This window comes from Mustela putorius, unplaced genomic scaffold (genome assembly GCF_011764305.1).
Source record: "Mustela putorius furo isolate JIRA1106 unplaced genomic scaffold, ASM1176430v1.1 tig00000135_pilon_pilon_pilon, whole genome shotgun sequence".
NCBI lineage: Eukaryota > Metazoa > Chordata > Mammalia > Carnivora > Mustelidae > Mustela > Mustela putorius.
The window spans coordinates 6,226,986-6,254,194 of NW_025421292.1; the positions used below are offsets into that span (position 1 = coordinate 6,226,986).

The 27,209-nt window shown below is 42.0% G+C and overlaps 1 protein-coding gene and 1 pseudogene across 1 annotated transcript; one reads left to right on the forward strand and one right to left on the reverse strand.

Moving 5' to 3' along the window:
* The first annotated feature begins 91 nt into the window (after positions 1 to 91).
* CGAS (cyclic GMP-AMP synthase) lies at positions 92 to 24,188 on the forward strand. Its single transcript, XM_004770728.3, has 5 exons — positions 92 to 898; positions 8,478 to 8,697; positions 14,902 to 15,144; positions 20,670 to 20,772; positions 22,660 to 24,188. Exons 1-5 carry the CDS (start codon positions 236 to 238, stop codon positions 23,009 to 23,011), a joined length of 1,581 nt encoding a protein of 526 aa, XP_004770785.1. The 5' UTR covers positions 92 to 235; the 3' UTR covers positions 23,012 to 24,188.
* Positions 9,212 to 9,301, reverse strand: LOC123390669 (annotated as a pseudogene).
* Positions 24,189 to 27,209: the final 3,021 nt, after the last annotated feature.

The window sequence follows — 27,209 nt, forward strand, 5'->3', positions numbered from 1 at the left end:
GAGGGTGAGAAACTTAGCATCTCTCCGGGCACCGCGGGCGGCCCGCCCCTTGGTGGCCCGGCCCGGCTCCCCGTGACCTCCCAGGGTTCAGTTTGGGCGCTTGCTCTCAGGCCGCGGTCCCTGTGTTCCCGCCAGTTATTTAAGTTTCATTTCCTGCTGCGACTGCCGGCTCCTCCTTCCGTGGCCTTTCCCTAGGCCAAGTCTCTCTTCTTTCGGGGAACAGAGAGCGCCAGCCATGGACCCCCGGCGCGGAAAGGCCACGAGGACAGCTTCGAAGGCCGGAGCCGCCGCGCCCAAGGCTCAAGGAGTGAAGGGTCCCCCGACGGAGCCCAGCGAACCTCCGGCCACCCTTGGGGCAGCCGGGCCCAAAGCACAGAAGTGCGGCGGGGTCGGGGCACCTGGATCCGGGCGGAAGAAGCGTGCCCCGGGCTCTCCCGAGAGACCACCGGTGCGCGCGCGGAATGCCTGTGCCAAGAAGGCGCCTCTGGGTGCTGAGGACGTGGTGGAGGGGCTGGCGGTTCCGGCGGGGAAGCTGGCACCTCCTGCGTCCCCGGGGCCGTCCCTTCCCAGGACTGGATCTCGCCGCGAGAGGGGCGCGCGCGCCCCTCTGGAGCAGAGAACCCTGCCAGAGCCCACGGAGGTCTCCCGCCTCGCCCTTGGCCTCGGCCTCGGCCCGCTGGTTCCCGCCTCGAGACTCAGGCAGAAGGGGGCGGCGCCGGGCGCCTGGAAGCCCCGAACGGTGCTGGAAAAGTTGAAGCTGAGGCGCCAGGAAATCTCAGAGGCGGCGGAGATTGTGAACCGGGTTGTGGACCACCTGCAGCGGAGATTGCAGAGCTGCGAGTCCGAGTTCCAGGGTGTCTCGCGGCTGTGCACCGGAAGCTACTACGAGCGCGTGAAGGTGAGCTGCCCAGCGCCTCTCCTCCCGCCGACTCCCTCGCCCCCGTCCCCAGCCTGCCCGATAGTCCCAACACCCGCGGGTCGCGCGGCCGCTCACTTCCCTTCGAAAGTAACTCAGGCTCTTGTTCTTTTGTGGCCTGTGATTCAGTTCCAAAGAGAAGAACAGCTGTTCGTTTACCCATCTGTACATCCAGCGAACGTACAGCTAGCCAACACTGGTGCCAACTACTGTCAAGACATTACTGTTGGGAAATTCCAATGTATAGATTCATTCATGCAAGCAGATTGTATGGAGTTTCTGTAACAGGACCCTACTTGGTGTGCCCTAGATTCCGGCTTGGATAATTAGGAGTGAGAAAAATTACACAAAATTGGTATATCTAGGAGCATTTTTCCTACGGGAAAAATTATATGAAGAATATCTTCAGTCAGTCCCCCAGCCGCTGCCGACTTCCCCTCTCCCCAGTTTTTTTTTTTTTTAAAGATTTTATTTATTTATATGACAGATCACAAGTAGGCTGAGAGGCAGGCAGAGAGAGAGAGAGAGGAGGAAGCAGGCTCCCTGCGGAGCAGAGAGCCTGATGTGGGGCTCGATCCTGGGACCCTGGGATCATGACCGGAGCTGAAGGCAGAGGTTTAACCCACTGAGCCATCCCGGTGCCCCTCCCCAGTTTTTTTTTATGCCAATGTCATGGGAACCTCACAGTGAGTGATTTAAAAAAAAAATTTTTTTTTTTTTTTTTTTTTTAAGAAAAAGATCTCCTACAGACCCTAAAAAGTGTACCTCCTAAATACACATACAGCGTGATTGTTTCAGGGTATGTATTCCACGGCTCCCTTTGTTTGTGTGTGGCTGAGTTATTAAAGTCTTCATGACAGTAGGCGTTGAAGATTTGGGAGCAGGTTTCTGACTAGAGAATCTTTCCTGACCAGTGATGGTTGTTTTTTTGTTTGTTGTTGTTTGTTTTGTTAAGATTTTGTGTGTGTGAGCGAGCGAGAGAGAGAGAGAGAGAGAGAGAAAACGAGCACGCACTACCAGGGGTGAGGGAGTGGGAGGAGGGAGAAGCAGAATTCCCACGGAACAGGGAGCTCGCTGGATCCCGGGGCTCTGAGATCACGATCTGAGGTGAAGACAGAGGTTTCACCATCTGAGCCCCCCGGGCACCCCTAGTGGCAATTTCTTTGGTTGAGCTCTCACCTAGTCCGTTTTTTTCAGGGCCGGGCTGTGCACCTGCAGGAGATCTGTTAAAATCTTGGGTATAGCATGAAGGAAATAGAGGCTGATAGCATTTAGGTGACCGTAATTTATTTTATTGTTACCTATTGGCTTTATTCAATTAACTTCTCTCCTTCAGAAGTAAATGATTGTCAAACTCTAGATTTCAGTTTTTAGAATTATAAACTCCTGATAGCAGGCCAAATATTATGCATCTTTGTGTGTCTAAGCCTTAACACATAGCAAGTTTTCAAATGAATGAATGAACGTGCTCAAGAAGAAAGGATGGGTGGTTTCTCTCAAGACCACTGTCTTCTCAGGGTAGCAGATTCAAACTTCATTCGCACTATAAGCATTTAACCTGGTAGATTTCAGTGGAAATTAAACCTTTCATATATTTTTCTTTTGGCTTGCCACCTGGATTGTAAACTCCATTGTCACAAAATGTTTTACATAAATTGTAGCCTAAACAGCTGCCCATTTCATTGGTGTGGACCTAGTGATATTTGTTTACTGCCAGAAAGATACTATATGTATCAGTCTTTTTTTTTTTTAAGATTTTATTTATTTATTTGACAGAGAAAAATCACAAGTAGATGGAGAGACAGGCAGAGAGAGAGAGAGAGGGAAGCAGGCTCCCTGCTGAGCAGAGAGCCCGATGTGGGACTCGATCCCAGAACCCTGAGATCATGACCTGAGCCAAAGGCAGCAGCTTAACCCACTGAGCCACCCAGGCGTCCCTGTATGTATCAGTCTTTGAACCTTAAAACTCTTTTAGCACTGAAGACTATATAATTCCATCTGAAGTGTTTTGATAGCCAAATGAGCAAAATTTTCACTAGATTGTTTGGCTTAAGTGTGATTCTTATTACATAAATATCATTCAGTTCAGTCATATGGAAGGAACAATAAGATGTTTAAAGAAGTTTCCAGTCAGAAGCAGTCTCCTTTTTCTTTTTTCTTTAACGTAAGCTCCACATCCAAAGTGGGTCTTGAACTCAGGACCCTGAAATAAAGAGTGGGACATACTCTACCGACTGAGCCAGACCAGCTGCCCAAGAACCTGTCTCCTTTTTATTTTTATTTCTTTAAAAATTCTATTTCTAAAAGTAATCTTCACACCCAAAGTGCGGCTTGAATTACAACCTGAGATGAAGAGTCATGTGCTCTTCTGACAGAGCCAGCCGGGTGCCTCTCCTTTTTAAAATCATACACTGGTGGAAGAAATTGAATGAAATTTGTTTTCCTAAAACATGTATTGATTTTTAAAACTGATACATTTTCTTTCTTTCTTTCTTTTAAGCTTTTACTTATTTATTTAACAGACAGAGATCACAAGTGGGCAGAGAGGCAGGCAGAGAGAGAGGGGGATGCAGGTTCTCTGAAGCAGGCTCCCTGTTGAGCAGAAAGCCCCATGCAGAGCTCCATCCCAGGACCCTGGGATCATGACCTGAGCTGAAGGCAGAGGCTTTAACCCATGAACCACTCAGGTGCCCCAAAACTGATACATTTTCATCGTAGAGTTGATTCATTGCCTGGCTCCAATAGTTAATCCTCTGGCAGGCTCCCACAGCTACGCGCCCACTACCGCTTTTCTCAGCCTTTCCCATAGTCACCCCTTTTCCATGTTGATGTCCCTGGAAAGTTAGGAAAACCTTATAGAAGAGCAATATTATTCCTGTTTATTTTATTCACTGTTATCTTTTTGGTGTATTTTCTTCTGTTATGCATCCACTTGGATTTCAAAGCTAGATTCCAAACTCTTTGTAACTGATAAAAAATAGACACACCTCAGTAATTTATTTACTTGGTTCCATATTGACACATTTTTATTCATGTATTTTATTGTAATATTGTCAAGTTTTAGGTGGAAATTTGGAAATTTTGGAATTACCCAGAGGTAATTGCCAGCTGAAGGCATAATGTTCTCTTTGTCTCTTTGCAATTTACCAATCATAAGTTTGGGCTGAGTGTAAGGCTATATAGAAATCAAGTAATTGTAGTGGTTCTAGCCAGTAGTACATTAACCAGTAAAGAGAAGAACTCCAGCCACATACAACGTGAATGAATCTTGTCATAATTTTGAACAAAAAAGGAGACGGTAAAGGAATACGTAGAGTCCATGTAAACAAAGCAGGAAAAAGAAGCAAAATATGTAAGATCAGAAAAAGAATAGTAAAACGTATTTATGCAGATGACTTGATCGAATTTTTGTACAAACTATTAGAAATACAGTTGGCCTTTGAACAACACAGGGACTAGGGGCATCAACTCTTCCCCATCCATGCAGTCAAAAATCTGCATATAACTTAAAAATTTTTTTTCTTAATTTTTTAAATTTCTAAAAAATTTATTTGTCAGAGAGAGAGAGCACACACAAGCAGGGAAATCAGTAGGTAGAGGGAGGGGGAGAAGCAGGTTCCCTGCTGAGCAGGGAGCCCCACGTGGGGCTCAATCCCAGGACCCTGAGATCATGACCCCAGCTGAAGGCAGACGCTTAACCGACTGAGCCACCCAGGTGCAGCTGCATATAACTTTTGACTCCCCAAAACCTTAACTACTAAGAGCCTAGTTTTGACTTTTTTGATGAACAGTAAGAGTAACACATACTTTGTTCATTATATGTATTCTATATTGTATTTTACAATAAAGTAAGAAGAGAAGAGAAAATGTTACTAAGAAAATCATAAGGAAGACACAATACATTTATAATACTGTACTGTTTAAAAACAACAACAACAACAACAACAACCATGTAGAAGTGGACCTGCCCAATTCAAACCTGTGTTGTTCAACTGTTATCAGTGAATTTAGCAGGATTGCTGGATACAAAGTCAGTAAACAAAAATCAAAGTACCTCAATATATTAACAACAAAAAGAGTGTAAATGAAATGTAAAAATGCCATTTATGATAGCATCAAGATCATCAAATTTTTTTTTAAAGATTTTATTTATTTATTTGACAGACAGAGATCACAAGTAGGCAGAGAGGCCGGCAGAGAGAGAGAGAGAGGGAAGCAGGCCCCCTGCTGAGCAGAGAGCCCGATGCGGGACTCGATCCCAGGACCCTGAGACCATGCATGACCTGAGCCGAAGGCAGCGGCTTAACCCACTGAGCCACCCAGGCGCCCAAGATCATCAAATATTTAGGAATAAATATTGCTAAAGATGATAAAAATTTTAAAATATTGCTGAGTAAATTTGAAAACAGACTAAATAAATGGAAATCTATATCATGTTCTGTTTTCCTCAAATTGATCTATATAGATTCAGTGCAATTTAGTCAAAGCCCTATCAATTTTTTTGATTAAATTGACAAGCTTATTATAAGACTTATATGAAAATGCAAAGGTGGGGGTGTGCCTGGGTGGCTCAGACAGTTAAGCATCTGATTCCTGACTCAGCTCAGGTCTTGATCTCAGGGTTCTGAGTTTAAGTCCCATGTTGGGCTCCACGCTGGACATGGAAACTACTTTAAAAAAATGAAATGAAATGAAATGAAATGAAATGCAAAGGACCTAGAATAACCCAGGCAATTCTTTTTTCTTTTCTTTTTTTTTTTTTTAAGATTTTATTTATGTTTTTGAGAGAGACAAAGCAGAGAAGGAGAGAGAGAACACGGGGGTGAGAAGGGGCAGAGGGAAAGGGAGAAGCAGGCTGTCCCAGAGCAGGGAGCCCCACATGGGACTTGATCCCAGGACCCCGAGATCATGACCTGAGCCAAAGGCAGACGTCCAACTAACCAAGCCACCCAGGTACCCCAAATCAGGCACATCTAAAGGAGAAAATGTTAGAGGATTTACCCTATCAAAGAGCAAGACTTACTATAAAAATACCCTAATTAAGCAGATATTATTGGTGCAATGATAGACAAATAGGCTAATTGAGTAGAAAGTCCAGGGACAGACCTGCATATATAATTCAATTCAGTACAAAATATATGCAATAGTGTAGTTCAATGGGAGAAAGGATGGTTTTTTCAATAGTTGATACCGGGTCAATTGGAAATCCATGACAGCCACCAACCCCACACATCATATACAAAAGTTAATTCAAGATATAAAATAAACCTAAAGATAAAGGAGGAAACAACAAAGCTTCTAGAAGAAAGCATAGAAGAATATCATCATAATAATGGGATGTACAAATATTTCTTAAATAGGACACTAAAATCGCTAACCATAAAAATAGATAAAATGGACTTCATTAGAATTGAACTTCTCACCATTGAGAGAATGAAAATGCAAGCCACAAACTCAAAGAAGTTATTCTCAATATGTATATTTGACAAAGGACTAGTACAAATCAATAAGAAAGACAAACCAATTTAAAATTGGGCAAAAGCACTTGAATAGATGCTTTAGTATATAATCCAAATAACAATAATCGTGTTCAACATCATTAATCAGCCGGAAAATGTAAATTAAAATCGTGATGAGATTCTGTTACACATCTATCCACTAGAATGGCTAAAATTTTAAAAGGCTTGACAGTTCCATCTTAGAAGATGTGGAGCAACTGAAACTGCTTTGCCTTGATGAAGAGAAGATAGGTTGGTATAACCTCTTTGGAAAATTGACACTTTGGTCTAAGGCTAAAGATACGCTTATCCTATGGTCCAGCAGTTCTACTCCTAGATATGTACACAGTGGAAATGAGTGCTCCTGTCCACCAAAAGGCATATATAAGAGTGCTCAGAACACTGAGCACTAACTTTGTAATAGTTCAAAACTGAAAATAATCCAAATACTCAAAGAAGAAGTAAATGTATTCTGATATATTCCACTAAGCCAGTAGTATACTGCGTAAGATGAAAAAGAACAAACTGCCAACACACGTAACAATATGGGTGAATCTCACAAATGTAATGTTAAAAAGAGTCAGTTGTAATAGAGTACATTTTATATGATTCTGTTTATATGGTGCTTCCAAACGGGTGGCTGAATTTATGGTGTTAGAACAGTAGGGACTCTAGGTGGAGGTTTCTGAGAGGGAATGGGAATGAGAACCTTCTGTGCTCTGGGGGTGAGAATAGGGCAGCGCCCACAGAGCTCCCAGTTCCTATTGAGATTCAGCCATTTTTCTGGAACAGATCCTCCTTGGATTGTTGCAAACTCCTGGTTAATATACAGATCTGAAAAAGTTGAACTGACTAATCTGGCCCGTGTTCTTGTTGCTTTTATGGAAGAGAGGATTTTCGCAGGCTCTTACTTCATTCTCACTGATGTCACTCGCAAGTGTTTGACTCTCATAGTCAGCTCAGGCTGCCATTACAAAAACACTATAAACCAGGTGGCTTAAACAACATAAGATTATTTTCTGAGAGTTGTGGAGGTTGGAAGTCAAAGATCATAGTGCAAGCATGGTTAGGTTTGGGTGAGGACTCTCTTCATTGCTTATAGACAGCCACCTGCTCCCTGTATCCTCACTTTACTCCTCGGTGCATGTGGGCAGAGAGAAAGGGAATCTCTCTTCCTCTCCTCTTCCTCTTCTACCACCTCCTTCTCCTCCCACCAGTGTTATCAGATTAGCACCGTACCCTCATGATCTCATTTAACCATCTAAAAACCCTGTCTCGAAGTACAGTCACTTTTGGGGTTAGGACTTCAATATATGAGTTTGGGGAGGACACGATTGAATATACAACACGTACATCTCAATCTGGACTAGCCCCATTTCATATGGTCAGTAGACATGGCTCCTAGGTACCCTGTTGAGCAGTACAGTCCAATAGCTGTGCTTAAAGCATGCTCCTGACTCATGAGAGATTTGTGGTATTTTTACTACAGGAAAAATAATCATTTGACATAATTGCTGATTCATAGATTATTATTGTGAGGATGAAAATGATTCTTTGAAGCTCCTAAAATGCTGTGGTTCAAAGACATTAATGTAGTGCGTGACTTGGCACTCGCAGTTATTTGGGTGACCAGCAACTCTAACAAGATGGCCCTTGCTCAACTAGCCAGCACAGGGCTACACACGTTTTTTTAGACCATTGTGACAGGAGTGTGACTGCAGCATGTCACTTGTGACATAAACGATAGCACCTTATAGGTTTTTCATTTTAAGTTTTTAATTCAGAAAAAGTTGGTACGGATTTTAAAAGTTTGCATGATATAATTTAAAATTGTTCTAAATTATAAAAATAATGCATACTCTTGGTTAAAAAAAAGTATGGAAACTACAAACCAAAACAATAATACTCTCCTAGTTTCACTCATCCCCCTTCCAGAGGGTTCAAATCTTAGGAATCTTGCTTTTCAAAGTAGTGTGTTAAGTGGACATTTCAAGAAAAAAATCGCAGTTGCTTGGAAAATATTCACAAAACAACATTTCAGTGCTACTTTTACTATTTCTTAGATTTCTGCTCCTAATGAATTTGATATAATGTTCAAACTGGAGGTCCCCAGAATTCAGCTAGAAGAATATTGCAACAGTGGTGCTTATTACTTCGTGAAGTTCAAAAGAAATCCTAAAGGAAATCCTCTGATTCAGTTTGTAGAAGATGAAATATTATCAGCTTCTAAGATGCTGTTCAAGTTTAGGAAGATCATTAAGGAAGAAATTAAAAACATTCAAGGTAAGATTTTTGACTTTTGATTCTTGAAGTTCTTTTTTTTTTTTTTTAAGATTTTATTTATTTGAAAGAGACAGAGTGGGAGAAAGAGCATGAAAAGGGGGGAAGATCAGAGGGAGAAGCAGACTCTCTCTCTCTCTCTTTTTTTTTTTTAAAGATTTTATTTATTTATTTGACAGACAGAGATCATAAGTAGGCAGAGAGGCAGGCAGAGAGAGAAGGAAGGGAAGCAGGCTCCCTACTGAGCAGAGAGCCGGATGTGGGGCTCCATCCCAGGAGCCTAGGACCATGACCTACGCCGAAGGCAGAGACTTTAACCCACTGAGCTACCCAGGTGCCCCAGAACCAGCCTCTCCACTGAGCAGGGAATCCGATGTGGGACTCGATCCTGAGTCTCCAGGTTTATGACGTGAGCCGAAGGCAGCCACCCAACCAACTGAGCCACCCAGGTGCCCTGATTCTTGAAGTTTTAATCATACCTACTAATTGCCAATGTACACTCCTCTACTGACTTTTTTTTCCCCACATCATAACAGGGTTTGAGGGATTCATATATCACACAGCAGCGTGAGCACCGAATCATCATACTTACGAACTACAAAAGCATCCTCTCCTGATCTTTCTTGACCTCTCTGCAGCAGACTATTGATCAGTACCTCCTGAAAACAACTCTTTGCTCTTGATTTTAGTTTACTACATTTTCTTGGCATTCTTTCTAAATGTTGATTAGTTCTAGTTTGTTCTCCACTGACTATTCACTGGACAGCTGCCCTATGCCTCTGGATACATGTGGTTGCATAAAATCCCCGGGTTCACCTCTTGAAGCTTGTAAACACAAATTGTACCGAGTGCTCTGAAGGGAATGAACTAGGGGAAATAGTGGCAATTGGGGTGGAGTAAGACCCCAAGGCAGAAAATAGCAAGCTCAAGGAACAATAAGAGGCCTGTGTGGACAAGGGGAAGAGTGACACGAAATGAAGTTGAAGAGGTGGTCAGGGGCTAGATTGTGCGAGGACTTGTAGATCCTGGAAATGAATTCAGATGATTTCATGTTCATTCAGGTTTTAATGAAGGCATAATGATTGGCTTTGTTTTTTTTTTTTAAGATTTTATTTATTTATTTGACAGACAGAGATCACAAGTAGGCACAGAGGCAGGCAGAGAGAGGGGGGGGAAGCAGGCTGCATGATGAGCAGAGAGCCCGATGTGGGGCTGGATCCCAGGACCCTGGGATCATGACCTGAGCCAAAGGCAGAGTTTTAACCCACTGAGCCAGCCAGGCACCCTTGGCTTTGTATTTTTAAAAGTTTACTCTGGCTTCTCTGGTGAAGATATTCTAAAAAGACAAGTAAGGAAAAGGAAAGAAAAAGGGAAAATATTGAAGTAATTCAGGTGAAAGACAGTGGTGGCTTACATGGAGGATGGGATGGAGAGAAGCAGACACATCCAAGCTTGTAGTAGTGCTTACTTCTGGAGTAAGTGTAGGGGTTGAGAGAAAGGATTAAGTTAAAGAAGGCCTCCAGATTTCTGACTGAGCACCTGTGTGGATTGATTGTACCATTTTCTAAGATGGGAAGGACTGAAGAGGAACGTATCTTGAGGTATGAACTAAAGTTGAGTTTGGCTTTGGATATATTAAGTTGGAGATTCCTGTGATACACTGAAGTGAGAATGTCATGTATGTAATTGGATATGGGTTTGAAGTGCAGAGGATATGTTCGGGCTGTATGTGAACATATAAATGGCATTGGCCATAGATGAGACCATGTAGGCAGAGAGCATTGATTCGTTTATTCATGAATCAGTATCCACCGATCCTCTAATGTGCCAGATGGTCTAGGTGTTTGGGATACAGTAATGAACAAAGAGATGAAGACCCTCACCTTCTGTACCTCATGGTTAGGTAAGGGCAGACATACAATTAATAATGAATGGAAACCATAATTATCTTATATACTAGAAAATAGTAAGTTTTATGATGAAAAAGTATAGCAAAGTGAGAGGGACCAGGAGTGCTGAGGGTAGACTAGGGGAGGGGGAGTTGCAGTGTTAAGTAGAGTGGTAAGAGGAGGAGGATCCCATTAGAGGTTGGGAAGAAGAGAAGGAGCCCAAGGAGACTATGTGACTTTGCAGAATGAGGGGTCAGGGTGTAGAATGCTACTGACTTCCAGAAACCATAGGATTTGCTCTGTAGTTTTGTGGGGTTTATTGGTGCCTTTGACTTAACAGTTCCAGTGGGGTCCTGTATGGACACCATGTGTAAGCATATCCTTACAAAGTCTCCGCTGTAAAGGGCACAGAAATGTGGGTAAGTGTGGGGAAGAGGCAGGGTGGGGTCAAGAGAGAGGGATATTTGAGAATGAGAAATACTGGAACCCTTTGTATATAGATAGAAATGATCCGGTAGGGAGGGAGCCGCCCCTGATGAGGAGAGAGGGAACAATTGAAGAAACAAGGTGCTTAGGATGGGAGGGGTAGCCTTTGTGCAAGGGTGGCCTTTGAAAGGTAGATGGACACTTCTTAGTAGGAATAGGAGGGTAGAAGGATATCATGGGTAAGAAGTGGGTTTTGCAGATTTAGTAATAAGAAAATGAGGGCCTTCTCTAGAGTGTTCTCTTTGGTTCTCTAGCTTCTCTCTCACTGTGGTCCCTTCCAGAAGTCTTGTCTAAGAGTAGTCTTTAACTACTGCTTGTACACTTCCCAATCGCAAAGCCAGTATCTCTCATCTAGAGGTTTTCCTGAATTTCTGACCACCACAGCCACCTGTCATATGGCCATCTTTACTTGGGGGTTTTCCACACACCTATAGCTCAGTGTGTCTAAAACCATGTGCAACTCAGCCCCATATTTCTTCCTTTTGATTGTTCCATATTGAAGAATCAAATCAATGTCAACCATTTTCCAGGCCAAAATCCTGGGATTACATTCTAGACTTCTACCTTCTTTCTTACCTTACTGATTCAGTCCATCTACCAGTTTTGTTTATTTAAACCCCTTTATTTTTATTTATTTTTTTAAAAGATTTTATTTATTTGCTTGACAGAGAGACACACAGCAAGAGAGGAAACAAGCAGAGAGAGAGGGAGAAACAGGCCTTCTGCCGAGCAGAGAGCCAGATGTGGGGCTCAATCCCAGGACCCTGAGATCGGGACCTGAGCCTAAGGCAGACACTTAATGACTGAGCCACTCAGATGCCCTGATTTAAACCTTCTTAATTGCTCTCATTTCTGCTACTTGTGGTTTTTTTTTTTTTTTAAGATTTTATTTATTTATTTGTTAGAGAGAGGGCGAGAGAGAGAGAGAGCGAGCACGCACAAGCAGGCAGAGTGGCAGGCAGAGGCAGAGAGAGAAGTAGGCTCCCTGCTGAGCAAGGACCCCTATTATAATACAGGACTCGATCGCAGAACCCTGGGATCATTACCTGAGCCGAAGGAAGCGGCTTTACCAACTGAGCCACCCAGGCTTCCCCACTTCTTTTTTTAAAAAAAACAAAAACAAAAACTGGGGGCGCTTGGGTGGCTCAGTGGGTTAGAGCCTCTGCCTTTGGCTCACGTCATGATCCCAGGGTCCTGGGATCAAGCCCCACACCTGGCTTTTTGCTCCGCAGGGAGCCTGCTTCCTCCCCCCTCTCTCTCTGCCTGCCTCTCTGCCTACTTGTGATTTCTCTCTCTCTGTCAATAAATAAAATCTTAAAAAACAATAAACAAAAACTGTACTGTTGATCCTTGAACAACATGATAGGGCCACCAAACTCCCTGCATAGTCAAAAATCTGTGTATAACTAAACAGAACTTAACCACCAACAGCCTCCTGTTGACTGGAAGCCCTCTTAATAACATAAACAGCTGATTAACATGTATTTTGTATGTTATATGTAGTATATATTATATTCTTATAATAAAGTAAGTTAGAGAAAAAAATGTTAAGAAAATGATATATCCAATAAAGGTTAGTATCCAAAATATACAAAGTACTTATTAAACTCAACACCAAAAAAGACAAATAATCCAATTAAGACATGAACAGACATTTCTCCAAAGAAGACATGCAGATGGCCAAGAGATACATGAAAAGGTGTTTATCATGACAACATCAGAGAAATGCAAATCAAAACTGCAATAGGATATTACCTCACACCTGTCAGAATGGCCAAAATCAAAAACACAAGAAACAACAAGTGTTGGCAAGTATGTGTAGATAAAGGAACTTTAGTGCTTTATTGATGGGAATGCAAACTGGGGCAGCCACTCTGGAAAACAGTATGGAGGTTCATCTAAAAGTTAAAAATATAATACCCTATAATCCAGCAATCACAGTACTGGGTATTTACCCAAAGAATACAAGAACACTAATTCAAAGGGATACATGCACTCGTATATTTATAGAAGTATTATTTACGATAGCCAAGATATGGAAGTTGCCCAAGTGTTTATTGATTGATGAATGGATAAAGATGTGGTATATGTATATCTACAATGAAATATTATTTAGCCATGAAAAAAGAATGACATCTTGCCATTTGCAATCATATGGACTGAGCTGGAGAGTATAATGCTAAGTGAAATATGTCGGTCAGAGAAAGACAGATATCATCTGATCATACTCATACGTGGGATTTAAGGAACAAAACAAGAAGCAAAGGAACACAAAGAAACAGACTCTTAGCTACAGAGAACAAACTGATGGTTACCAGAAGAGACGGGGGAGGGGATGGATTAAATAGGTGATGGGATGGGACACCTGGGTGGCTCAGTGCGTTAAAGCCTCTGCCTTCGGCTCAGGTCATGATCCCAGGGTCCTGGGATTGAGCCCCGCATCGGGCTCTCTGCTCAACAGGGAGACTGCTTCCCCTCCTCTCTCTCTGCCTACTTGTGATCTCTGTCAAATAAATAAATAAATAGGTGATGGGATTAAGGACTGGACTTGTCATGATGAGCACTGGGTGATGTATGGAAGTGTTGAGTCACTATGTTGTATACCTGAAACTAATATCACATTGTATGTTAACTAACTGGAATTTAAAAACTCAAAAAGAGAAAATCATAGGGAAGAGAAAATACATTTACAAGATTGTACTGTATTTACCAGAAAAACACTCATTTAAGCCAACCAATGTATTTCAAACCCATGCTGTTCAGGGGTCAGCTGTATTTAAAGTGAGAGGACCTAAAAATCTACTCTCTGAGCTCATTTCCAGTATTTAGTGTAGTAGTATCAATGACAGTCATCATGCTTACTCATCCTGCATAACTGTAACTAATATCTCCCCATTTTCCCCACCTCCCCATCCCCAGTAACTACCATCCTACCCTCTGCTTCTATGTATTCTGCTTTTTTAGATTCCACATAAAAGTGAGGTCATGCAGTATCTGCCTTTCTGCATCTAGCTTGTTTCACTTAGTGTAATGGCCTCCAGATCACCCTGTCGCCACCAGTGGCAGGATCTTCTTCATTAAGGCCAAATGCTGGTCCATTGTGTGTACGTACCACAATTCCTGTATCTGTTCTTCCATACATTGGCACTTAGGTTGTTCCATGTCTTAGCTGTTGTGAATGACGCTGCAGTGAACATGCATTGCTCCCTTGTCTTCGTGCCCCCGCCTCTGTGGTGTCACAGACACACACGCTGTGTGTTGGATAGTTGCTGTGGTCTTTGTGATGGCCCGTCTCCTCCCTGCCACTCATCTGCTTTTTTCTCCAGGCTTCCCTCCATACTGCCCCCCTATACATGTAAGTGAAAATTTTATCATAGTACTCCAAAAGCCCAACATCTTCAGGGGCTTCTCATCATTTACACCAGACAGAATTTTAACAATGCTTCTCTATGGTATGTATCGATAAATATTGCTTAAATGGGGAAAAACACTTTTTTTTTTTTTAAAGATTTTATTTATTTATTTGACAGACAGAGATCACAAGTAGGCTGAGAGACAGGCAGAGAGAGAGAAAGGGAAGCAGGCTCCCTGCTGAGCAAAGAGCCCGATGTGGGGTTTGATCCCACGACCCTGGGATCATGACCTGAGCCGAAGGCAGAAGCTTTAACCCACTGAGCCACCCAGTTGCCCCAGGGAAAAACACTTTGCTTTGTGGGGTCAGTTTCTACTTTAGAACTCATTTTCACCTTACACTCAGCACTTTACGGATATATTATTTTTGCAGAAAACCGTATTGATAATTGCTGTCTTCCCCTTTTATACTTTTAAACAGGTATCGATGTCATTCTGGAGAAGAAGAAGAGGGGGAGCCCTGCTGTAACACTTCTTATTAGAAAACCCAAAGAAATATCTGTGGATATAATCCTGGCTTTGGAGTCAAAAAGCAGTTGGCCTGCTAGCACCCAGGAAGGAATGCCCATCAGTCAGTGGCTTGGAACAAAAGTTAAAACCAATTTAAGGCGACAGCCGTTTTACCTGGTACCCAAGCATGCGAAGGAAGGAAATGGTTTTCAAGGTAACTTGAATGCGAAGGCTAACTTACAGACAAAAAGAGGGGTCCGTCCTTTTTTCTTTCTTTTTCTTTTTCTTTTTTTTTTAAGTAAGCTCTATGGGATACCTGGGAGGCTCAATCAGTTGAGTGTCTGCCTTCAGCTCTGGTCATGATCCCAGGGTCCTGGGATCAAGCCCACATAGATCTCCCCACTCAGTGGGAAGTCTGATTGTCCCTTTGCTTCTCCCTTTCCCCCCGATCATATTCTCTTTCTCAAATACATAAGTAAAATCTTTAAAAAAATAAATAAAGTAAGCTCTATGCCCCATCTGGGGCTTGAACTCACTATCCCAAGATCCAGAGTCACATGCTCTAACCGTGGAGCTAGCCAGGCACCCAAGGGTTATTAATGTTATATCCTAGGACAGTAATTAGTGCTGTCAACATATCAAGAGCCATCAGGCTAAACAGACTGTAAAATGGGAGTTTGGTGAGGAATGTAATTGAAAAAGGCAGAGTTGGCTGAGGGTCACATTGAGCTGCGAGATGCTGCTGTAGTGTGTTTAGAGTCAGCACCATGGCAGAAGACATCAAGACCAAAATTAAGAACTTCCAGACTGCCCCTTTTGACAGCCACTTCCCTAACCAGAACCAGACCAGGAACTGCTGGCAGAACTACCTGGGTGTCGACCTGAGACGACCGCCAGGCAGAAGGCACATTTCCTGGGAAGATCGGAACTGGCTCCGCCCACCTCTCCTCTGTCCTCCGTCCTTCTCCCAGGCTGGTGAAGGCGGACCTGGATGCATGGTGATCCCCACCCTGGGATTCTGAATCATGGCCTAACTAATAATAATTACTCGTTGGAAAAGTGTAAAAAAAAAAAAAAAAAAAAAAGAAAGAAAAAGAAAAAAAAGAAAAAGGCAGAGTTGTAGCAGTAATATCAAATACTCAGATTTAAAATGTCTTCTAACTCACATTGGAGTGTTATTTTTGCTTGTTTATTTTCAGTAGAGAAGGGCAGTACTAGCCTTGGAGTCAGACTGCCCTGGGTCTGAATCCTGAGGCTTCTTCTCCTACTATATGTGTGATCTGGGGCTAGTTAACCAAGTCTCTCTAAATCTGTTCGCTCATCTCTATACTGGTTTAATCAAAGCTACTTGAAAGTTTCTGGGGGTGGGGGCACACCTGGGTGGCTCAGTCGGTTAAGTGGCTGACTCTTGGCTTCAGCTCACATCATGATCTCGGGATCCTGGGATTGGGCTACTGTGTCAAGTGGGGAGTCTGCTTGAGATTCTCTCTCTCCCTCTGTCCCCCGCCCCATCACTGCACTCAAGTTTTTTCTCTCTCTCAAATGAATAAATTTTTAAAAAATATTTTATTTTATTTTATTTATTTTTTTGGCAGAGAGAGAGAGAGAGAAAGAGACAGAGATCACAAGGAGGCAGAGAGGCAGGCAGAGAGAGAGGGGGAAGCAGACTCCCTGCTGAGCAGAGAGCCTGATGTGGGGCCTGATCCCAGGACCTTGAGATCATGACCTGAGCTGAAGGCAGAGGCTTAACCCACTGAGCCACCCAGGCACCCCTCAAATGAATAAATTAGAAAAAAATAGCTTCTGGGAAGGTAAAAATGAGACAGCGTATGTAAAATCCCTAGTTTAATCCAAGGCAGTTAAAATTAATGTTCTCATCAGAGCCTAGATTCTCATTCTCAGCCTTCTTGCCATTCCCATTCCTTCTTGCCCTTCTGCTGCGCTCCATGCAGCTACCTGACCCTTGCAGCCTCGGGTGCAGTTGGACCTGTGTACTGCTGTGTACTGTGTACTCCGCCTGGCGGGTAAGGACAGGTTTTTCAGGTGGTGCTCTTGGGTAACATTCAAGTTCTGAGTTAGTCTGCAGATAAAACAGCTAAAATCATTTTAGGTGATTATTTTATTTTTCTCATAAATTAAGGACTTTTGGTACCACTACAGCTGGATTCCAGGGATACTGGACGAGACCACAAAATGTAGGAATCAAGTTACAAATTAGTATTGCTGAACAAATCCTGGAATTAATTAATCATGCTTAGTTTGATGGCTTATGTTTTGTAGACACATCATAACTTTTTACATTGTACATATATAGGAGTTATTTTCTGCAAGAAAAGTGGTTAAGAGGGAATTACAGATATCATTATTCATAATTTTGGAAAAGGAACACAGCTTTCTGAAAAGAGGGGTTGCCACCCCTGAATAATTTCTAGAATGGCTATCCCAAGAAACTCTCTCTGTATGAGATGCAGAAATCTTGACAGGACCCATACCACTCTCTTGCTGGCCTACTACCGACTGCCCTGGGCAAGACTGGGAGACAAATCAGATTAGGGATGAGAGAGCCCTCAGAGGCACTGTGGTCTTTCAAAGGCCCGTGTGACTGGGTAGTTCTTCCTGTCCTTGGGTTAAGATCAAAGTGGAGGCTGGTGATGGGTGCTCAGGTGACCTTGCTCTCTTGTTACTCTCGTTACCCTTGGCTGTTCTCCTCCTATCATTCTAGGTTATCTGTATTCAGGTATTTCCCCTCCCCTCAAATCTCTGTATCCAAATGACTGAACAGAGGGGGCATATTCGCAGTGAAAATACTGACACTACATTGCAGGCATGCATTAACACCTATTTTAGTTTTTCTCTTTCCAAACATTTTACTATAAATTTTCTGGCCTCACAAGCTATATTTTTAAAAATAGGATTAATTTGGTTTTTAGTGAAAAATTAAAAAAAATCTTTCTACCTATCTTATTTAGAAGTAATACCAGCATCCATTATCAAAAGTATAATTTAAAAAGTTGAAGATTTATTTGTAGTTCTTTTGTTCTGAAGATAAAAAGACAGTCAAACTATCAAGCTTAAATCTGCTTGAAAAAATTTCTCCTGAGCTGAAAGCTGTTGTTGTAACTGAATGAGCCACCCAGGTGTCCCTAGATGTTGGATTTTCAATTTTGATTTATTTTTATATCATAAATTTATCAGGCATTCACATGGTTCCAACATCCAAGCTGTTTGCTCTTCATTCTTCCCTCCTTCCCTAATTGGAAATTCTCTTGTTTTTGGTTTACCTTTCATATAAGTAAACACATATTTGCATATATTCATATGCTACTCGCCCTTTAAGATAAAAAGTACACCTTCTTTTTATCATTTATATCACTTAGTAAGCTACCTTGAATACCGAGCCCTGGCTCTGTGTGGAGGTAGTACCCATTCCTTTTCTCAGTCTGTCTTCACAACCAGTCAAGTAGATCTATACATAATTTTACTAGACATTGCCAGAATCACCTCCACAGGGATCACACAATCTGCAATCCCACAGCAATGTACCAAGAGTACCGATTTCACCCTCAGCCTTAGCGACAACACTCATTAAAGTTTGGAATTTTTGCCGATAATCCAAAACGTGAGAAATGATAATGTAGTTTTTAAAAATAAACTAAAAAAAAAGACTTTATTTATTTATTTGACAGAGAGAGAGAGAAAGACGGTGAGAGAGGGAACATAAGCAGGGGAGTGAGAGAGGGAGAAGCAGGCTTCCTGCCCAGCAGGGAGCCGGATGTGGGGCTTGATTGCAGGACCCTGGGATCATGACCAGAGCCAAAGGCAGATGCTTAACTGCCTGAGCCACCCAGGCACTCCTAAATTGTTTTAGCTTTTGCCTTTGGGAACTCTTTCAATTGAATCTACCTTTTGTCAGGTCAAGTTTCCATCCAGATTTAAAATACTAAGAGATGTTTTTTATTTAAATTATGAATGAATGTTGTTTTATTAGCTGCATTTCCTACTTCAGATGAAGTGATCATTTTTTTTTTAAAGATTTTATTTATTTATTTGACAGAGAGAGAGAGAGAGAACACAGCAAGGGGAATGGGAGAGGGAGACGCAGATTCCCCTGAGCAAGGAGCCCGATGTGGGCCTCGATCCCAGGACCCTGGGATCATGACCTGAGCTGAAGGAAGATGCTTAACAACTGAACCACCCAGGCACCCCGATCATATGTTTTTCCTCTGTTCTGTTAATGAAACAGAGTAAATTGATTGATTTGGAAGTTATAAACCAATCATATATTTCTGGTATAAAACCAACAAATAATAGAATAGTCAGAATGTAAAAAAGTTAGCCATGGTAAAACCTGGGGAGAAGGGTTGGAAATCATTCTATTCTTATATGAAGTCTCCCGAGGAATAGTAAAAAGGCAACATTCCTTTGTTCATTTTAGTGAATACAAAAACTTGCAAATATGGTATAAAAAATGAACAAAAAATGTGAATCCATTGATTTAAATTATTATTGAAACAGAATATTAAAAAAACTGAACTTAACGATGTATAAAAGTACTATATCTTGTTATGGCTAATTATATTAAGCTCCGTGCTGCTCCCCACCATTTTTTCCTATCTCAGCTCATTGTCTGCTTCAAATCACTTGTTTTATTTTATTTTTTAAAATATTAATTTATTTATTTTAGAGAGGGGGGGAGCGGCAGAAGGAGAGTCTCAAGCAGACTCCCTCACTGAGTGCAGAGCCCATATGAGCCTCAATCCCACAACCCAGGAGATCATGACCTGAGCCGAAATCATGAGCCAGACACATTAAGGACCGAGCCACTGTTCTGCACACAATATTCTCAACTGCTGTGTTTTGGTTCCAAAAAGGAAAGAAAACTTTATTATTATTTTTATTATAAAAAGCTAATAGAAACCTATTACAGAAAACAACAAAAACAGGAGAGGAAAGGAATCTACACAGAGATGAAGCTTATAGTAGGCAATAAGTGAAAATAAGGCAAAGTTACATCAAATCGAGTACTTGGAACATCCAGCCTTATCAGCCAGGGAACCCAGTGGAAACAGCCAGGCTGGGGTCCCCATAGAGAGGCCTGGGTGGAGGGTCCTCCCCTCGGGTGAGACTTCCAACTGACCATCCCCATAAGGGCCATTATTATAGGGCAAATCACAGGGTTTGAAATGAAACATGTGTTCGCCTACATGCAGTTTGGAGCACGGTGCATTTCTACGTTATCATGTTTCTATGTTTTCAAGGAACCTGGGCTGTGTATCTGCCTCCCTTCCTGGATTCCATTCTGGGGGGCCAGCTGAGCCTGGAGCAGGAGGAGATGTGAGATATGATTTGTAGCTCCTGGCATCCAGAACAGAAGGGTCAGTTCTGACCTGGAGGCCAGATAATACAGTTTAAACAATCAGACTCCCAAGGTTATTCACACAGCATGAGTCTAACAAACAACATTCTTTAGCCTGCCTGTGTATATGTATGTCCAGGTGGTCAGTTATGCGGGACAAATCACAAAAATATCTAACCATACAGAACAGCTACCCAGGCGCCCTCAAATCACTTGTTTTAATATGTAATTACATTATTTTTCTATTCGCTTCTTTTGGTCTGTCTCCTCCTAGAAATCTTCCAGAGTGATATTTTAATGAAGGAAATCACTTTAGCATTGTGTTATATTTATATATGAATGTTTTGGTAAAGTGCTTTTCTATTTTTCTTTTGGAAATTAAGAAGAAACATGGCGGCTCTCCTTCTCTCACATTGAGAAGGACCTCTTGAAAAGTCATGGACATTCTAAAACATGCTGTGAAACTGATGGAATAAAATGTTGCAGGTAACTTCCTTGTTTTGTTATAGATTATCTATGGAAAATTTCATTTTTTTTTAAGATTTTATTTAGGGGCACCTGGGTGGCTCAGTCGTTAAGCATCTGCCTTCAGCTGATGGAGCCCCACATCAGGCTCCCTGCTCAGAGGGAAGCCTCCTTCTCCCTCTTCCACTCCACCTGCTTGTGTTCCCTCCTCTCGCTGTGTCTCTTTCTGTCAAATACATAAATAAAATCTTTAAAAAATAAAACAGTAAAGATTTTATTTATTTATTTGAGAGGGAGAGCACGAGAAGGGGGAGGAGCAGAAGGAGAGGGAGAAGCAGATTTCTCACTGAGCTGGGTACCTGACCCAGGGCTCGATCTCAGGACCTGAGCTGAAGGCAGACACTTAACCGACTAAGCCACCCAGGCACCCCTGAACATCTAATTCTTTACTGATTTCATAGCTCTAACCTAAAGATGATCGTTGCTGAGTTGAGTCCTAGGGGCAGTGTGTGGCTGGATTGATCCTGGAGTATTATCTAGGAGATGAGCATGAAACCAGGGAAGCCAAATCCAAGGGCCCAAGGAAATAGTGTTGTTAGAAGGCAAGGCCAGAGAGCATATTCCTGAAGCTAGATCAGATAGTTGTATAAAGTCTGACCAAGTGAGAGGATATGATCACTCACCACAGATAGCCACAACAATTGGATGTGTCCTAGTATTCTGGTGGCTTCAAGGTAATGAGTATTAATGTCAGAGTTGGAAGAGGCCAAAAGATCATTCTTATTGGATATTGATACTGATGCCTTCTTCTGGATGGTTTGTGTTGAAGGCCAGGGACTGACTAGCTAAACGTGAAACAACACTAAGAGTGGGTAATTGTTTTCCTTGTTAGTACACACACCATAAAGAACTGAGATTGAAAAGAAATCATTTGAGTTTCTAAAGTTGTCCAGTAGAAGGTTCACAGAAGTTAAAAGGTCAGAACAAGAATGCCCAATGGGCGGGCATGGGAGGTTCTTTTTTTTTAAGATTTTATTTATCTATTTGAGAGGGGGAGAATGAGAGAGAGTGAGCATTAGAGGGGGAAGGTCAGAGGGAGAAGCACACTCGTTGCTGAGCAGGGAGCCCGATGTGTGACTCAGTCCTGAGATTCTGAGATCATGATCTGAGCTGAAGGCATTCGCTCAAGCAACTAAGCCACCCGGTGCCCTGATGTTCTTTTTTTTTTTAAAGATTGTATTTATTTATTTCACAGAGAGCACAAGCAGGAGGAGTGGCAGGCAAAAGGAGAAGGAGAAGCAGGCTTTCTGCTGAGCAGGAAAGCCTGTGGGGCTTGATGCCAGAACCCTGGGATCATGACCTAAGCCCAAAGCAGACGCTTAACCGACTGAGCCAACCAGATTCTTTAAGGCTTTGTCTGTGGGCTTTAAAACAGGCATTAAGAAAACTGTATTTCTGATAAGACTAAATAGTTTTGTAATATTGCATCTTATCAACTACGAAATAACTGGATGAATAATTAAATATTTGCAGCCTAGTAAGACAAAATCATTTTGTAAAAGTTAAAACAAGATTTTTCTAGGTACTAAATAACTGAATGAATAATATAAATATCTGCCAGTTTCATACATACATTCATCCTGATAGAATATTTAAGCTAAAAATAAGGAAGAGGGAAGAATAAAATGTTTTTGAAACTTCACAGCATATATTTCAAAACATAACCAAGGTTTAGAATGACCCTATAATTATATTTATGCCTTTATTGTTTTTTGTATTTTTATACATAATATCTGTATTGTTTATTATATCTTCATATGTTTTTCCTGTAAGATGCCTAAAGCTTTTTGTGGAATGAAGCAGGTTGTAAATAAATAAAAATAAGTGCTTTTCTTTTTTATTCAATAGGAAAGATTGCTTAAAACTAATGAAGTATCTCTTAGAACAATTGAAAGTGAAGTTTAGACACCGAAAGGAACTGGAAAAATTCTGCTCCTACCATGTGAAAACTGCCTTCTTTCATGTCTGTACCCGGGACCCACAAGACAGTCAGTGGGACACCAGAGACCTAGAGCTCTGCTTTGATAAGTGTGTGACATACTTTCTTGAGTGCCTCAAGACGGAACAACTGAAGCATTATTTTATTCCTGGATTCAATCTTTTCTCTCGGGACCAAATTGACAAAATAAATAAAGAATTTCTATCACAGCAAATTGAATATGAAAGAAAAAATGGATTTCCAGTTTTTTATGAATTTTGAAATTATATTTTCAAAAAGAATCAAGAATTAGAGTGACTTTATAATAATTGGAATGTTTGAAATTTGTCACATCAGTGATCTACTAAAAGGAATGTAAATAATGATTTAGCTCTCAACTGTCTAAAGAAACCTGAATCAGTATAAAAGGATTGATCGTCTTACGAAAGAGATTAGTCAAAGAATAAGAAGCAAAAGGAGTCTTTAAGATCTAAAAGCTTCACCAGTTTGGAATGAAAAGAAGAACATGGGGTGCCTGGATGGCTCAGTCGGTGGAATATGTGACTCTTGATCTCAGGGCTCTAAGTTTGAGCCCCATGTTGGGTATAGAGATTACTTACAAATAAAATTAGAAATACATATCACCTGAGTTAAATTCATCAAACACTCACTGAACATTACTTCTTACCTAGCACAAATGCATGAGGAAGTTTGCAAGAGACAATATGAGAAATGATCATTGCCTCCACAAAACTGGTAGGCTTTGTTCAATGTTCAAATATATTTGGAGCAGTGTCCTGTCCTATGCCAGAATAGGCAAGAAGGAAGTGAAAAGATAAGTTCTATATTGTCTCTATGTGTCTCAGGAAATCCATAAAGTCATAGCAAAATATAGACCAACGCACATGGCCAAATATGAAGCATATAATTTATTTTCCTTTATTATTTTTATGTTTAGTAACACTTTAAAAAGAGATTTTATTTATTTATTTCACACACACACAGAGGGAATACAAGTAGGGGTAGCATCAGGTAGATGGGGAGGGAGAAGAAGGCTCCTCTCTGAGTGGGGAACATGTTGTGGGTGTGGATCTCAGGACCCTGGGGGCAGACGCTTAACCAACTGAGCCACCCAGGCACCCCTTTTGCAACACTTTTATATGTATTTCTGGAAAGGTAATAAATGCATATGGTATAACACTGAAAGGAACGGATGGAATCACCCTTTCTCCTCGGCTCAGGCAGCATTCAATGTAGACACTGTTCATTAACCTTTTCCTACTTGAGTATTTTGTACATTTTCTTATGGACTGTTGTATTGTTTTCTCATGGTTTTGTAGAAGTTCTTCATATACTTTGGATATTTATGCTTTGTTGCTTGTCTACATAATGAATAACTTGTGTGGTGTGTTTTTACCATTTTTGGTGTCTTTTAGTAAACAAGTTTTAAAAATTTTAATGTAGTTGAATTTATCAGTCTTCTCCTCTACAGTTTGTGCACTTTATACATGTCTAACAACCTACTTGAACATAGTAAGAGAAAAGTTAGATATTTGGAGGAGAGTTTGGGGGACAGTGGATGCTAAATAGTAGAAAAGTAGACAAAAAAAAAAAAAGACCAAAAAAATTCCAAATTTCTTTTAATTCCAGGGGAAAAACAAATTTGTGCAAGAAAAGTTCTGATTTGAGAATATTGCTCAGCTGTATTTATATATGAAGTTGAAGTAATATAACCATTGACTCGGTCTTATCAAAATTATGATGAGTTATTTGGGGAGGATAAGGGAACAGACTGAGGACTTGTATGGTGACAGTGGGATTGAGGGGTTGAACTCTATAGTTTCCTATTGTTGCCTAACAAGTTACCACAAACCTAGTGACTTCAAACAGCACACATTTATTTTCTGTGTGTGTGTGTCAAGACCCTGGGCATGGCTCTGTGCAGGGTCTCACAAGGCTACCATCAAAGTGTCCGCTGGGGCTGCAGTTTCATCCGAGGCTTGATCGAGAAAGGTGCTTTGTTGGTGGTGTTTAGGTCCACACGTTTGAAAGGCTGAGGACTTCAGTTTCTTTCTTTCTTTCTTTCTTTTTTTTTTTTTTTTTAAGATTTTATTTATTTATTTGACAGACAGAGATCACAAGTAGGCAGAGAGGCACAGAGAGAGAGAGAGAGAGAGAGAGAGAGGAGGAGGAAGCAGTCTCCCTGCTGAGCAGAGAGCCTGATGTGGGGCTCGATCCCTCATGACCTGAGCCGAAGGCAGAGGCTTTAACCCACTGAGCCACCCAGGCTCCCCAGGACTTCAGTTTCTTATGGACAGCAACCAGAGGTCACCCTTAGCTGCTAGGAGCTGCCTTGGGTTCCTTGCCATGCCATCCCCCCAGCACTGGCAGCCCACACAACATGGCAGGTCACTTCAGAGCTCAAGGGAGGGAGAGACTCTAGCACAGAGGCTGTGCTACACAATGGAATACTATGCAGCTATCCAAAGAAATGAAATCTTGCCATTTGCGACAACGTGGATGGAACTAGAGGGTATCATGCTTAGCGAAATAAGTCAATCGGAGAAAGACAACTATCATATGATCTCCCTGATATGAAATGAAACAAGATGGGATTGGGAGGGAGACAAACCATAAGTGACTCTTAATCTCACAAAACAAACTGAGGGTTGCTGGGGGAAGGGGGGTTGGGAGAAGGGGTTACGGACATTGGGGAGGGTATGTGCTATGGTGAGTGCTGTGAAGTGTGTAAACCTGGCAATTCACAGGCCTGTACCCCAGGGGATAAAAATATATGTTTATAAAAAAATTAAAAATTAAAAAGTAAAAAGTAAATTAAAAAAGTGAGAAAAAAAAGAAAAAAGAAAGAGGCTGTGCTACGATCTTATATAACATAATTGCATGCACATGTGTACCTTCCATCCCCTTTACTATATTTGATTGGTTGGAAACAAGTCAAGGTTCCCGTACATATTCTGGGGGAGGGCACTCACTCAGGAGTGTTGTGCCAGTTCAGCCAACTACACAGTTGAAGGGGAAACAGCCCCCACAGGAACTGCCTCACTTCTGACACCAACTGCAGTTTCAGGAGACCCCCCCCCCCCCCCCCCGCCCCAAGCACTCAGGTTTGATAATTGGCTGGAAGGACTCAGAACTCACTGAAACAGTTATAGTCCTGGTTACTGGTTACAATTTATTACAGGGTGAAGATACAGGCTAAAATTAGCCAAGGGAAGAGCACATACAGCAGAGCCCTGGAGGATAGAAAACAGAGCTTCTGGGGCCACCTGGGTGGCTCAGTGGTTTAAAGTCTCTGCCTTCCGCTCAGGTCATGATCCCAGAGTCCTGAGACCGGGCCCCACATCGGGCTCTCTGCTAGGTGGGGAGACTGCTTCCCCGCCCTCCTGCCTGCCTCTCTGCCTACTTGTTATCTCTCTGTCAAATAGATAAATAAAATCCTTTTTTTTTTTTAAAGATTTTATTTATTTATGTGACAGACAGAGATTACAAGCAGGCAGAGAGGCAGGCAGAGAGAGGGGAGGAAGCAGGCTCTCCGCTGAGCAGAGAACCCGATGCGGGGCTCGATCCCAGGACTCTGAGATCATGACCGGAGGTGAAGGCAGCGGCTTAACCCACTGAGCCACCCAGGCGCCCCGATAAATAAAATCCTTAAAAAAAAAAAAAGAAAGAAGACAGAGCTTCTGTTCTCCCTTCCCTATAGAGTCACAGATGCATTATTCTCTTGGATTCAGCATATGACAATACACATGAAATACTGCCAGCTAGGGAAGATCATCTGAGCCCCAGTGTCCAGATTTTTATTGGAGCTCAAGTGTTTGACTGCCTACATGTCTAACCTCAAAGTCCAACCACTCTGGAGGTCAAGACCCAAAGCCCCACAATAAATCACTTTGTTAAGAGTTTCTGGCACGTTCCAAGGGCTTAGTGATTGATTACCTGCCAGAAGCCAATGACCAAGGCAAGACTTCTCTTTGAGTTAGGTTACTAACTTGAGTTATGTCTTTGTATCTTTATTACCTAGACACAAATCCCAGGAGGTGAGAGTCACAAAACCACCCTAAGAGTATAACCATCACAGGTATGAATGGGCTGAATTAAAATGCAATTTAGGCATGTTATTTAGAAACAGATAAAGGGCACCTGGGTGGTTCAGTCAGTATGAAGTGTCAGACTCTTGTTTTTTTTTTGTTTGTTTGTTTATTTTTTTGTTTGTTTTTAAAGATTTTATTTATTTGTTTGACAGACAGAGATCACAAGGAGGCAGAGAGGCAGGCAGAGAGAGAGGAGGAAGCAGGCTCCCTGCTGAGCAGAGACCCCCGGATGCGGGGCTCTATCCCGGACCCTGGGACCATGACCTGAGCCGAAGGCAGAGGCTTAACCCACTGAGCCACCCAGGCGCCCCCTCAGACTCTTGGTTTTGACTCAGGTCGTGTTCCCAGGGTCATGAGATCAGGCGCTG